A 12,602-nucleotide genomic window follows, 5' to 3' on the forward strand; every position below is an offset into this window, starting at 1 on the left:
TGCCACTTATTTTAACTCTCACTGCTCACTGTCCCTTTCAGACTCCTTTACACAATCCACCTTCTCCACATCTCCCACGTTGCTCAGAGTTTCAGCCAAGCCTCCATCTTCATCACCACCATCAGGGTTGAAAATCCAAGGCAGTCCTACCTACTGAAGTAGTAGTTAAATCATTTAAATAAGTTAAGTTTAAATGAAGCCGTCTGATTTTATTTGACATTTATTTTAAAGATTATAATAGTTATGATTATGCTTTCACATATGTAAGTTAAATGTAATAAAACTGTAAAACGTATGATGTATTTTAACAACACTGTATGATTTTGATGTGTACTGTATATATATAAAAAAATTATCTTATCCAAAGAATGGCGTGGACTCGAGGAGTTCAGAAAACCCTTTTTCATATTTATTTGTAAATTGTTAGATGTTTTTTTTATTCTTGTTTTTTTTTTTTTTTGTGTAGTCATTAACAGCAGAGCAAGGAAGCCGAACCAGCAGGTAATCATCACAGTTTGAAATAAAAACAGAATCAGTAGGGCAGATAACACATAGGGACTGCAGAGTTGAATCAAGAGTCAAACAGTGTACAATAGTACATATCAGCTTCAATTTAATGACTCATCCCTGTCAGAATACGGAAATATTCCCTTCCCACCAATCTCAACAAATTTGCAAAATTTGCAGCTTCTTTTATTAGGGACAAACTTCCATCATTCCAGCATTTCAAAGGTGTTAATAAGTGTTGCCTCTGCTGCCATGAGCTCTTTAAATGGAGATGCTTCAGTTCATGTTTGGCTGAGGTTTTGTGGCATGTCAGAACTGCACGGCACTCGGTGGGATGTCAAACATAGATGGGTCAAAGTCCTGCCCTTTGAAAGGTGACCCTTCAGCATCCCATCCCTTCTTCAGCATCTCATGCACTTTCTGCAAAGAAACATGGACACAGATATGTTATGTATGTATCTTTCATGCTAACAAACATCCTCACAATTCACACACAATCCAGGTGCACTAGAGCAGTGACTTCCAACTATATTTGTCAGAACAGGTTTTAAGGACTTGACTCAATAACTGAATATCATTTAAGCCGATTTATAAGATAAACGTTTTTATTTTACAGAAATAATATAGATATAGCCTGTGTGTGTGTGTGTGTGTGTGTGTGTGTGTGTGTGTGTGTGTAATGAATAGTTTGTGTTATTTTTTAATTTGCTCCTTACCAATTCGTGACTTTGTGGCTTTCCCTGCAGCTTCTGGTGGTAGTCAAATGTGAGCCTGTCCAGAACAGCATGCTCCTCCTCATCCACTGTTGCCATGGAACGCTCACGGTTAATTTGGTTTATATCAATCTCCTTTTCGCCTTTGAGCACCGCATTCCACCAAACCTCTGATGTCTTGTTCAGTGACAACTGTAATTCAGAGACAGGATGTTCAATTCAAATATGTTAGACAATCTTTGAAAAGCCAACACTGGCTTTTGATAAAATTACTTTTTTGAGAGCAGAACTCATTTTTACACTTATCCTGTTATTCCAAGCACTAGAGAGCATTAACTCTTTCTAAACTAAACATTAAATGAAAACATCTCATTATGCAATGCAGAGTCTCTGTAGAGTCTCTTGTTCCTGTACATGACATTAACTTAATATCCCCACAGGGAAAGAACAATATCTTACACAAAGATAAATAATTTAATAGTCATTAACATGAACAAAATTAGATTTTTGTCTTCGATCACCACATTATTCATCATCTACAGCCCTTGTCACCTTCGGTGTACAGAAAGGTTGGACTGTAGCTCCTGTTTTACTTTTTATTCATAGAGAATTGAATTTTCCAAATTAAATCAGAGCTTTCAAACTCTGAAATGGAAAAGTCAATCTTTAATTTCTCCATACTACATTAGTGCAATTCCTTCTTTGCCACTCTCGCCTCCTCTCTCCTGGCTTGGCTTCGTGTTTTACAATTGATTTTAAGATTTCGCTGATCAGCTTTGAAGCAAGTTCTGGTTCTGGAACAGCTATGACAACCTCTTATGAGCCAGTAGTCAGGCCAGTCAAGCCAGTGCCAGTGACCTTCTTTCTTCTTTTTACTACCATAAAATCAGATGTTAGCTCCTGATAGGTGTTAATCCCTCTTGTTAGTTCATATTCTAATAACTCAAATAGCAGAAGGTGCACTCATTGCCACATTTTCTTCAGGAGTGTTCTTGTTGTTATTACAAAAATTAGTTAATGCTTATGTGTACTCACAACCACACAGTGTCCAGGTTCCAGACTCCACAGAGAGTTTTCAGTGTTGATCTTGTAAGTGAATTCACCCTCCATCAGTGTCTTGTCTTCAGCTCCATCCCTCACACATACTCTCACGCCACTGGTCTGCAGACTAACACTGACCTGTGGGCCGTGAACACAGTTACAATAAGTAAAGTGTTATAAAAAAGTATCACTGGTGTCTCACATAGTTAAATAGACCTGCATCCACCTGTCTGCCTTTAACAACCGTCTTGGGCACAAACACGCGGACCTCCACATCCATGTAATCCTGAGACCAGCTGTAATTTTCCCTCACTGCCCCATTGTAACTGTCGGGATTGGACTGGAAGTTTTCTTGACTTCTGAAACACAAAATTCAAATACAATTTTTATATAAACGTCTTAAATACTGACACTACATTTTGAAATGCATGAGCCATTTCAGAATCAAATTAGAAATCATTCGTTAGTGCAAAGCCTCATTATTTAAAATGTTTTGAAGCTACCAAAGTTAAGTAAGAACCACTGTTAAGCTGGTGGAAACCCTGCACACCCATACAAAATTTAATTTAATAAATTTAATACAAGTCTAACAAATCCAAAATAGTCATTTTAGTTTTGTTGTCTCCCCGAAAACAAAGCAAAACAAACAAAAAATGAACACCTTCAAACTATAATTTCACCTAAGAGTGAAGCAGAGGCTGAGATCCAGTGTCACTTGTTGATGGGATATGTGCTTACTGATTACAGGACTTGACATTACACTGTTATTGTGAGAACTCAACAATACTGTAGCAGAGCCAGGTGTCTGGTTCTACTTCTACTTCTTTTGAAAGCTGTCTTTCTGTTGATTTCATCAAGATGACCTTAAGGTCGCAATGAACCAGATTCCAGTCCAAGTATGAAGTGGATGGGATGAAATTTAGAAACTTGAAGTCCAAGGCCACAGCCCTTGACTAGAAAAGGGTAGAGTAGCCCCTACAGGTTGTGTACAAGTTGCTGCCACAAATGGAGGAGTTAAAATATTTTGGAGTCTTGTGGCTACACAGGAAGCTGCGGCTAATGGCTTTCTGCTAGGCCTCAAGTCTAGTACATGTAGTCACTAAACTTTCCAAATACAATGGAGAGTTCACACATATTTTTTCTGTTTTCCCATCTCACTGTTTTCATATAGTACATCACACAGTTGTCCGTTCCATATCCTATACACATCACTTCATCCAATATCGAGGCACGTATTCCTTCTCCTCTGTCTTTTTCAAAATTGCTGAAATTTGAGGCACTTTAGTCTGCACATAGCATTGCTCGCACACAGTGCAGAGTGGTTATACATTATATTTCCAGAAATATTCACTTGTCACCCTTCATATGAGTATGATATTGGTATGATATTGGTCCATCCTTTGCAGCTATAACACAAGATTTAGGAGTGTGTTTATGCACTATTCTTGAGCTAAACTGAAGGTCACGTAAAGTTTCGAGTTCTGCAGCGATTGACTCCACCTCAGCACACTATAATAATAACAATAATAATAATAATAATGGATTGGATTTATATAGCGCTTTTCAAGGCACCCAAAGCGCTTTACAATACCACTATTCATTCACTCTCACATTCATACACTGGTGGAGGCAAGCTACAGTTGTAGCCACAGCTGCCCTGGGGCAGACTGACAGAAGCGAGACTGCCATATCGCGCCATCGGCCCCTCTGGCCCCCTCCCCCTATGCACCTCAGCATCTGCTGATCCCTGTTCCTGTGATTTTACATGGCCTACCACTTTGTGACTGAGTTACTGTCATTTCCAATTGCTTCCACTTTGTTATAATATCACTAACAGTTGACAGTGGAATATTTAGTAGGGATGAAAATTCACAACTGGACTTGTTGAACAGGAGACATCCTATCATGGAACCATGCTGGAATTCACTGAGCTCCTAAATGTTTGTAGAAGCAGTCTGCATGCATAGGTGCTTGACTTTATACACTGGTCGCCATGGAAGTGATTGGAGTACCTGAATTCAATTATTTAGATGGGTGAGTGAATACTTCTGGCAATATAGTACAGCAAAGTACAGCAGAATTAAGTTGGTTAGCAGTGAACATTTTCTGTCTTAGTTTATAAATATAAATATTTTCCATGTTCTCCTTGTTTCTGCCTGGGTTCTCTCCAGGTACTCTGGCTTCCTCCCACAGCCCAGAGACAGGGGCAGGGTTAGGTTAACTAGTGATTCTAAATTGCCTTTAGGTGTGAATGTTAGTGCAGTGGTTGTCTGTCTCTCTGCGTTAGCCCTGCAACAGAACCTGCAACTAACCTTCACCAAAGTCTGCATCCCGTCACAAAGTCATTTTAAGGCCTAAAATTGACCTTGACAAGTGCATTTAGTGAAGCACTGTAATGTGCAGAGTAATGTTTATTTTGGACCATATTTAAAACAACAGATGCTTCAAAGGTTAAAAAACGCTAGTAGCTACTCACCCTGCTTTGGATTTCGAGTTGGCTGCAGCTGCCTGATCTCCACAAATTGCTGGACTGCTGCTGCTATCCTGCTGAGAGCAGACGGATGTGCCTGAGGCTGCTGGAGCTGAAACATCCCCAGAACGTGAGGGGGAGTTCTCCATCTGCACCGCCTCTGTACTCTGCTGCTTGGTTTCATCACAAGGCTCAGAGGCAACCTCCAGCTCCTGAACTGCAGGAGGAACATACCTAGTCTCCTCTCTCTTCTTCAGATTGCTCACTGCTCTCTCTCTGTCGTGCTCCGCCAGCTTCTCGAATAACTTAAATGTCTGAGGAAAGATTTAAAGGTTATCGCTTATCATCATTTGAGAGGCAGACAACTCTAGATTAGGATCTAACCTATAACAAATGTATTGCTATAGGTCTGTGGCTCATATAGACAGCAAGGCTATCACCAAGCACAGGAGTTATTTTGTATTATGTAGGTGTTAATTCATCGACGAATCACTGCAGTCTAAAAAACTCGAGGACCACAAAAGTGTACGTAACATTATAACAGCTTTATTTTTAACCTGTGATTGTAAATAATATGCATGTGCACAAACTGTACACTTAGTCATGTGTGTTGCCAAGGTATTTACATTTAGCAGGTTAAAATGTTGAGAAATTTCACCTTAAGCACCATCTTCTCTGCCACACCTGGAGGGAAACCCATCTTATCATTGGGACTCGACAGCAGGCGATAAAAGTCCGTCTTGCGGTACAAGAACCCAAAATAGACCTGCAGAAAGTCCTGAATGTTCCCAACATGCTGCAGGATCCCCAGAAGAGCATTATCGTACATCTCTGTCATCTCCAGCGGCGACGCCATCGCAGCTTTCAATCTTTATTCCTCTCAACAAGTCTTCAAATGATTCCAGCCAATACTTATCCCACCAAAATAATGACAGTTTGCCAAGAAACAAGTGGGACGAGTAGGATAACGCTTCTTAGCAACTACTTTCCTCTTTCCAGAACAATACAAATACTTCCGGTGCAACGTTTTCAAAATAAGTGTACAGTCTTTGACAAATATCGGATACCGGGTATCAAAACAAAACAAAACAAAACAAAACAAAACCACAAGCTATGGCTATTTGTAGTGTTTTGTGTATTTATTTTTTAATACATACAAAATTGAAACAATCACGCATTTAGGATCCCCCCCCCCCTTTTCAGTTCTTGACTTATATTTATGTATTTATTCTTTAATAGCACAGATAGGCTAAGCAACTTTAGGCTGACCTTCACTTGTTAGGCGAACCATTGCAGTGTGGACCCACTACAAATAAAGTAAAAATATAAACGAACACAAATAATCGCAAGAAAAGTGACATATGTTTTCAAATAGGGTATATGGTTTCAAAGAATCTCTTTTTAAAATATAGCACAGTTAATACATAACAGAAACATAATAATAACTATAAAATTACTCAAGTATGCAAAACAATTTTTTTGTACTAATGTATATTATACACAATAATAATATTAATGTTTAAAGCAAATTAATCATTAATAATTAAAATAACGACTATGGTTAAATTAGAAGAAAAACTAAAGAGTACATATTAGGTAACAAAATTTATATTTTAAAATGCATCTGTTAAAAATAGGAATTTTAACTTGCTTTAAATAACAATTCGTACGAGAACATGTTGTGAGGAAAAATTTTGCAATTAAACTGTAAATTAAACTGTGTGTTTGCATACAATTTTCGTTCAATGTCAATAAAGATTCTGATTCTGATTCTAAAATATCACTCATCTTTAACTTAAAACTTTTATTTTCCCTCTTTCCGGTTGGTTCAGGTTAATAGTTGTCCGGTGGAAACTTGTGGAAACTGCCTGTGGAAAAAACAGTTCCAGTATACAGCTCAAGTTCAGTATAGAAACGTTAATTTTGTTATTTTTACGTGTTATAATTATTACCGAGCCTTCGTAAACCTTCGGCTATTTATACAGTAATAAACAGAGTGACTGCTGTGTTGTAGTTTAGTACCACGAGTTAATTATTTGAATAAAACATGGCGGCGTCCTTGAGCAGCATAGGAAACGTGAGGGTGCTGGTAAGAAAGTCATTTTAAACCGTAACATTTACTTAATTTCCATGAAGTCTTGTTGACCGTGTAGCTATCGGCGTGCACCCATTAATTTAGCGCTACGTTTGGTAAGGCTTTATATATATAAACAATTTTAAGCTAGGGGTTAGCTAACTTGCTCTTGGCTGCCTAGGTTTCTGTGATAAATAGCAAAAATTTCAGACATGTAACAAACGTTTGTGTCAGTTTGTTACTACTGCGTTGTATGGCCACAGAAGCCAACCGTGTTTGTTTGTGGCACTACGAACCTGAATTATCAAACATGGAAACATCTATAACAGCCTTTTGCCTTATCAAAATATCTGATACTGCATTATGAATACTAAGAACGGCAACTAAGATGTCGACAAATACCTTTTAACAACTCGTTACTACACAACTTTAAAACAATTTGCAATAGGAATGATTCACAAGACAGCCCACTAGTTTAGACTAGCTGTGATTTAACGATACAACATCTCTGACACTATGTCCAAGACATCTGTGCACTGTGTTGCAGAGATGCATTATATGGACAAAAGTGTTTTGCCACCTGCACATTACACCCACAGGAGCTTCCATGATATCCCACGCTAAATCCATAAGCATTAGTGGAGAGTTGCTCCACCTCTGCAGCAAAATCAGCTTCCTACAAGACTTAGGAGGCTGTCTGTGGAAATAATTGCCCATTTATCAAGAAGAGCATTAATGAGATCAGACACTGATGTTAGACCTGAGGGCCTGAGTGAAAATCTCCATTCCTTGTATTTTCCTTTCTTAACTTGGTTTGAAATATTTTGCGCTACATTATTAAGCAACTGAAACAGCCTCTGCATGTTAACACAGGAAGAAAATAAAATTTGCTGAAACGCACTGTTCACTACAGTCACAGCTTGCTGTCATGATCCAAATATTAATGTTTGTACGGATAATACTCCAAAAGATGTCTTGATTATAATTATTTGTAGTAATAAGTTATTAGTTTTAATAAGTATTCTTGTTTGTCCAATGCTAGCATGCATGATTGTTTCACAGACTAGCATTAGCAGATGTAATGACTGCCAGAGTAGTCAGTAGGTATTACAATTCAAGCACAATTGCTTCAGACATTTCAGTGTTTTACAAAGCCTTGTCTTGCCCAACACCTCTTCCTGCTAAGTAGGAGTGTTGCATCAGCAAGGACTTCCAGCTTATCTTTGCTAAGTCAAACATGCTGAGCCACATGCTTTGACATCCCCATTGGGAAATAAGGGAGAAGCCAGATGTACCTTTTTGCTTTTGAAATGATTTCTGACCATCAATTCAATATTTACTCACTGGTTTTCACTCTCACCACATTACCTGTTTTGCAGAGTGCCTTAGCTTGGTCCAGCTCATTGTGCAGCTTCTCTGGAAGCAGGGGCCTCCATGTTACTGTGTCGTGCTGCAAGGTAAGCGGCCTTGACCGTCTCAGGGCTGTTGTATCAGCAACACTAACTGTTTAACATAGTGTTTATCTTTTTAACTTTCACAGTATTCTGATACTTTACCAGAGCCACAGTCAGAGTGTTCAGAGGTCACAACCATTTTAAAAAAAATAGTAATTTGAGGTTTTTTGTTGCTTTTACAAAGGCTGTTAGGTTGTTATAGATTATTAACTTTCAATGGGTCTGATAGTGTTTTCTCCAAATATACCCAAGAGGTGCTCTTTTGTCTTTCTCTTTTACAGAATCGAGCCGCTCGTATCCGAGTAGGGAAAGGAGACAAACCTGTGACCTATGAGCAAGCGCATCACCCTCACCACATTGGCCACCGCAAAGGATGGCTGTCACAGCACACCAGTAAGCATGACTGAGATTGAGAATATGCTCTCGCTAGGCACATTTGATTTTATGCACACTGTCCTCTCACATATTTGGTCATGAATTAGTTAACTCAGTGATTTTTATGGAAGCAGTCATTGGTGCGGATAGCTCTCAGACTACATACCAATCATCACTGAGTCCAACCAAACTATGCACTTTAGCTTGAATGCTCCTGTGCCACAGACTTAAAGTGTTGTGCACAGGCCATCCACACACTGATACTGGGAAACATTTCCATGTTTTCAAAGTGTGTCCAACACATTTTTCAAGTCGAAACTCATTTTAGCATTTGATTAAATATTTTTATCTGTTCAAGAGAACCACAGCAATCAAGCACCTTCAAAGAGAAAAGCTGGCAAGACCCAGTGCTTCACCCACTGCTGAGGCTCTCCAGTTAGTCTCTCATCCTGCAGTTGGATACAATGGGGAGATCATCAGTCCTTGTTCTTCTGTGGAGATTTGCTGGAAGCTTGAACTAGAATTTGCAGCAAGTGGAGAACTGATTAGGTTGCGTAGAAGAACGAGAACCACCATCTCTAACTGTTCTCAAACTATGAGGTTTGGGTCTGTCTGACCATGAGATGAGAGACTTGCTGGAGAGACAGCTGATTTTTGACTTATCAAAACTCTTTTTGACTTGATGGTCTATAAAGAAAACCAATGGATGTAGCCGCTGTGACATCACCTGTTGGTTCTACACTGTGCATTTTGAAGCCTCCCTGTTAGTATTTTGCTTGCAGCCCAGTTGGCTTTTTGGAACCAGAATTTATCGTATTAGTCTGTTAATTACCATACACATGCTAAACAACAGAGCAATAAAATAATAGAATTTCACTCATCAAAACTGCAGCACGAACAGGACAGGTCCAGTTCAGTGTCTCAGATTATTGAAGTGAGGCCGAGCACACAGCTTTTATCTGCTGCACGTCAGTGCACTTGTTTCTGTCGGAAACAATTTATAGAGTCATGATGTTTGTGCTCTCCATGGCCAGACAGCAGCAACTAGTGGTTTCATTTTATAATCTTTTTAGACTTCATCAAACTCTGCTCTGTCTTTTGATACTTTTCAGTGTCTGCATATGGTGTTTGCAGTTTATTACAGAAAATGCATAATTTAAGCAAAATTAAGACCTAAAGATAAATATTAAACTTTTCAACTATATCTCTAAACATAATATTAAACATGGTAAAGAAACTTAAAATAAGATTTATGTTGTCTAATGTGACTGTGAGCCTTATTAATAAATATTTTGCTGAAGAGGCAGTGATCTTTTCGTTTGCACATCTTTGTCCATCAGCCGCAGCTAATGTGTAATTCAGTCCAAATTCCTCTTAATCTTTCATGACAGCTCCAGTTTTTTTCTCTCTTGCTCATAGGTAACCTCAAAGGAGAGGATGGGGCAGCTGAACGCACTGTAGAAGATGTCTTCATTCGGAGGTTCATGTTTGGGACGTTCCACGGGTGCCTGGCCAATGAGATTGTCATCAAAAGGCGTGGCAATTTGCTGAATGTGTGCGCAGTGATGCTACAGAAGTTACCACCACAGAAGTTTTACTTCCTGATTGGCTATACAGAGTCACTGCTGTCACACTTTTACAAATGCCCTGTCAAGTTAGAGATTCAGACCCTGCAGGATAAGATTGTGTACAAGTACCTCTGATTAAACTGTCTGTAACCATTTTCTCTGTAGATAGTAGATGTGCTACCAGTTTCTACCTTTTTGATTTTTGAAAAATGAATGAGCAGATTTCAAATATTTGTTTTATTTATGTCCTCAAAAGGGTTTTAAGTTAGGAGAGAGGAGATCACTGTTGTTATAAAATTAGCTGGTGAAACCTGTTGCATTTTCTACAAAATGCTCATCAATTTTTGTTCTTGAAGTTAAATAAATGACCAAAACTTTGAATTCTAAGAGATACTTTATAGTGCTGGTTTGCAAAGGAAATTGACATAACTGCACATATTTATTGAGTATTTAAAATGTGAAAACACATCAAACACTGTGTCATCAGCAGATTTACAGACAGGTGACAAAAGAAATACTTGAACCTCTAACCCCTCCCGGAAGAAGATCCAGAGCTCTGGGATGCTGTGTGGCAATTTTGTTGTCGTGATTTGGATTCACCTCTCCTTTTAAAGGAGAGTGTTGATCTGATCACCTTTATCCTATGAAGAAACATTTCTACCCTGAGTGGGGGTTTTTCAGCAATGGAAAAGCCCCCATCCATCCATATCTTTTTAAAGAATGATGTTGCAGGTGTGGAGTAGGAGTGACAGAGGGGTTCATAGTCAGGGTGAGATGACAGAGATATCAGGGATGGCTCTGAGTCCCTTCATGTTTGCAATGCTGAATGACAGGTTGACAGATGAGGTCAGGCAGGAGCCTCTGTGGAATGTGATGTTGGCAGACGACAAAGCGATCTGACCTTTTTTTTTTTTTTTTTTTTGCACACAGAAACAAAATTATTTCACAAAAAAAAAAAAAATAGGTCAGAGCTCTAGTTTTTTCTCATCTGACCAAAGGATGTGCTTCCAGTATGTATAATATTTCTCAGTTTGTATATGGCATACTTCCATCTGGCTTCACGATGTCTCCTCTGTGGTGAAGTTTTTCTTGGTCTGCAGCTTCATAGTCCAGTCCTCTGCAGGGTTCTAGTGGTTGTCTTGTTTTACACTAGTCTTTAGAAACATGTCTCATTAGTTTTCAATCCAGTCTTTAATTGATTCCTCTTCTATTATGATCTCCAAAGCCACATGCTAACACCTGAACTTAAATCTCAAAGGTTGATTATCTTGCTAATGGTGTTCCATCTTCACTGTGTGAAAGAAGGCAACACATCAGAGATGCTTGACTGAGTTGTATAACTCACAAATGTGCATTTAAGGTGTAATGTTAAAGTTTTTTTAAAAAGTCCTCTGCAAAACTAAGACATCTTACTATTCATCAGTGATAAAGGAAACTAACATAAGTAAAGGGAGAATAGCCCCAGGTTTCTTTTCAGCTCTGTAGCCAGGCTAAGAAAAGAATCAGAGCTCAGTTATGCCAAATGTCAATCTTGGTGTAAGCACAGGTAACTCTACCTGACACACCTCTGACGAGCTGATCAAAACACTTTGTCAGGTTTTAGGAATTACCTGATAATCTTGGAGGGGAATTTCAGCTGGCCACCTAGGCCAGCTATAAAATGTACACTTTTTCCCCCCCCAAGGAAATTGACTTGAACCCACCATAACGTCACATTAAGAAGGAAACCTACAAAAAAAGTGCATTTAAATGTTTCATTTAATTTAATCAGTTTCATCACAGTACAGATTTGTTCACATTTTAAAGGCACATGCACCTCATCAGTGCGAACACAAGGCTGACAGGATTAAAGTGTTCATCTTAAACATCACTGTGCAAAAGTTCCTTTAATAGATTCCTTGCAATAAGAAAACATATGAAAAATATCAGCATGTGTTCCTGCTACCAATTAAAAAAAGGCTCTTAGTAATAAAGAGTTCAGTTTTTTTAAAAGCCGAGTTCCTTCTTCAAATCTGAGGCACAATACTGAAAATAAACTGTTATACTGGATTACAGGACATGGTGAACATTTCAGACTTTGTTGTCTTTCATTGAAAGGGTTGCAGAGATAGTTATGAGAGTACAAAGATCTTTTATGGAAACTAAGCTTTTGCCACAAAAAAAAAAAAAAAAGCAAAATGAACAAAAACAAAAAAAAGAATATTGACACAACACATCTCCACATTATACAGTTAGAAGCAGCTTTTGGTTTGGTCAGATTAGCATAACCATGTGTAAACCTACTTACACGCAGTTGCTTAAATTTTCTGTGCTGGCTAACTAATAATTGGTGGTATGTTTATACTGAATGAAAAAAAAAAAAAGTTAAGTCATATTAATCCCTTCATCCAACTCATGGAA

The 12,602-nt window shown here is 38.5% G+C and overlaps 2 protein-coding genes across 2 annotated transcripts; one reads left to right on the forward strand and one right to left on the reverse strand.

Moving 5' to 3' along the window:
- Nucleotides 1-456: 456 nt before the first annotated feature.
- Nucleotides 457-5,750, reverse strand: nudcd3 (NudC domain containing 3). The gene is made up of 6 exons (XM_040048790.1): nt 5,390-5,750; nt 4,738-5,045; nt 2,488-2,620; nt 2,256-2,399; nt 1,224-1,412; nt 457-927 (listed from the first exon to the last, which is right to left on the reverse strand). Exons 1-6 carry the CDS (start codon nt 5,585-5,587, stop codon nt 817-819), a joined length of 1,083 nt encoding a protein of 360 aa, XP_039904724.1. The 5' UTR covers nt 5,588-5,750; the 3' UTR covers nt 457-816.
- Nucleotides 5,751-6,578: 828 nt separating this feature from the next.
- Nucleotides 6,579-12,405, forward strand: mrps24 (mitochondrial ribosomal protein S24). Its single transcript, XM_040048794.1, has 4 exons — nt 6,579-6,820; nt 8,185-8,262; nt 8,541-8,652; nt 10,054-12,405. Exons 1-4 carry the CDS (start codon nt 6,779-6,781, stop codon nt 10,335-10,337), a joined length of 516 nt encoding a protein of 171 aa, XP_039904728.1. The 5' UTR covers nt 6,579-6,778; the 3' UTR covers nt 10,338-12,405.
- Nucleotides 12,406-12,602: the final 197 nt, after the last annotated feature.

This window comes from Simochromis diagramma, unplaced genomic scaffold, assembly GCF_900408965.1.
Source record: "Simochromis diagramma unplaced genomic scaffold, fSimDia1.1 OVJJ01000683.1, whole genome shotgun sequence".
Taxonomy (NCBI): domain Eukaryota; kingdom Metazoa; phylum Chordata; class Actinopteri; order Cichliformes; family Cichlidae; genus Simochromis; species Simochromis diagramma.

Excerpts from the sequence above, each read along its gene's own strand:
- nudcd3 (XM_040048790.1), bottom strand. The coding sequence starts at position 5,587 with ATGGCGTCGCCGCTGGAGATGACAGAGATGTACGATAATGCTCTTCTG. Across the intron at positions 2,621-4,737 it reads AACTCGAAATCCAAAGCAGG|AAGTCAAGAAAACTTCCAGT; the intron begins GTGAGTAGCTAC and ends TTTGTGTTTCAG. Across the intron at positions 928-1,223 it reads AGCCACAAAGTCACGAATTG|AAAGTGCATGAGATGCTGAA; the intron begins GTAAGGAGCAAA and ends GTTTCTTTGCAG.
- mrps24 (XM_040048794.1), top strand. The coding sequence starts at position 6,779 with ATGGCGGCGTCCTTGAGCAGCATAGGAAACGTGAGGGTGCTG. Across the intron at positions 6,821-8,184 it reads TAGGAAACGTGAGGGTGCTG|AGTGCCTTAGCTTGGTCCAG; the intron begins GTAAGAAAGTCA and ends CCTGTTTTGCAG. Across the intron at positions 8,653-10,053 it reads ATGGCTGTCACAGCACACCA|GTAACCTCAAAGGAGAGGAT; the intron begins GTAAGCATGACT and ends TCTTGCTCATAG.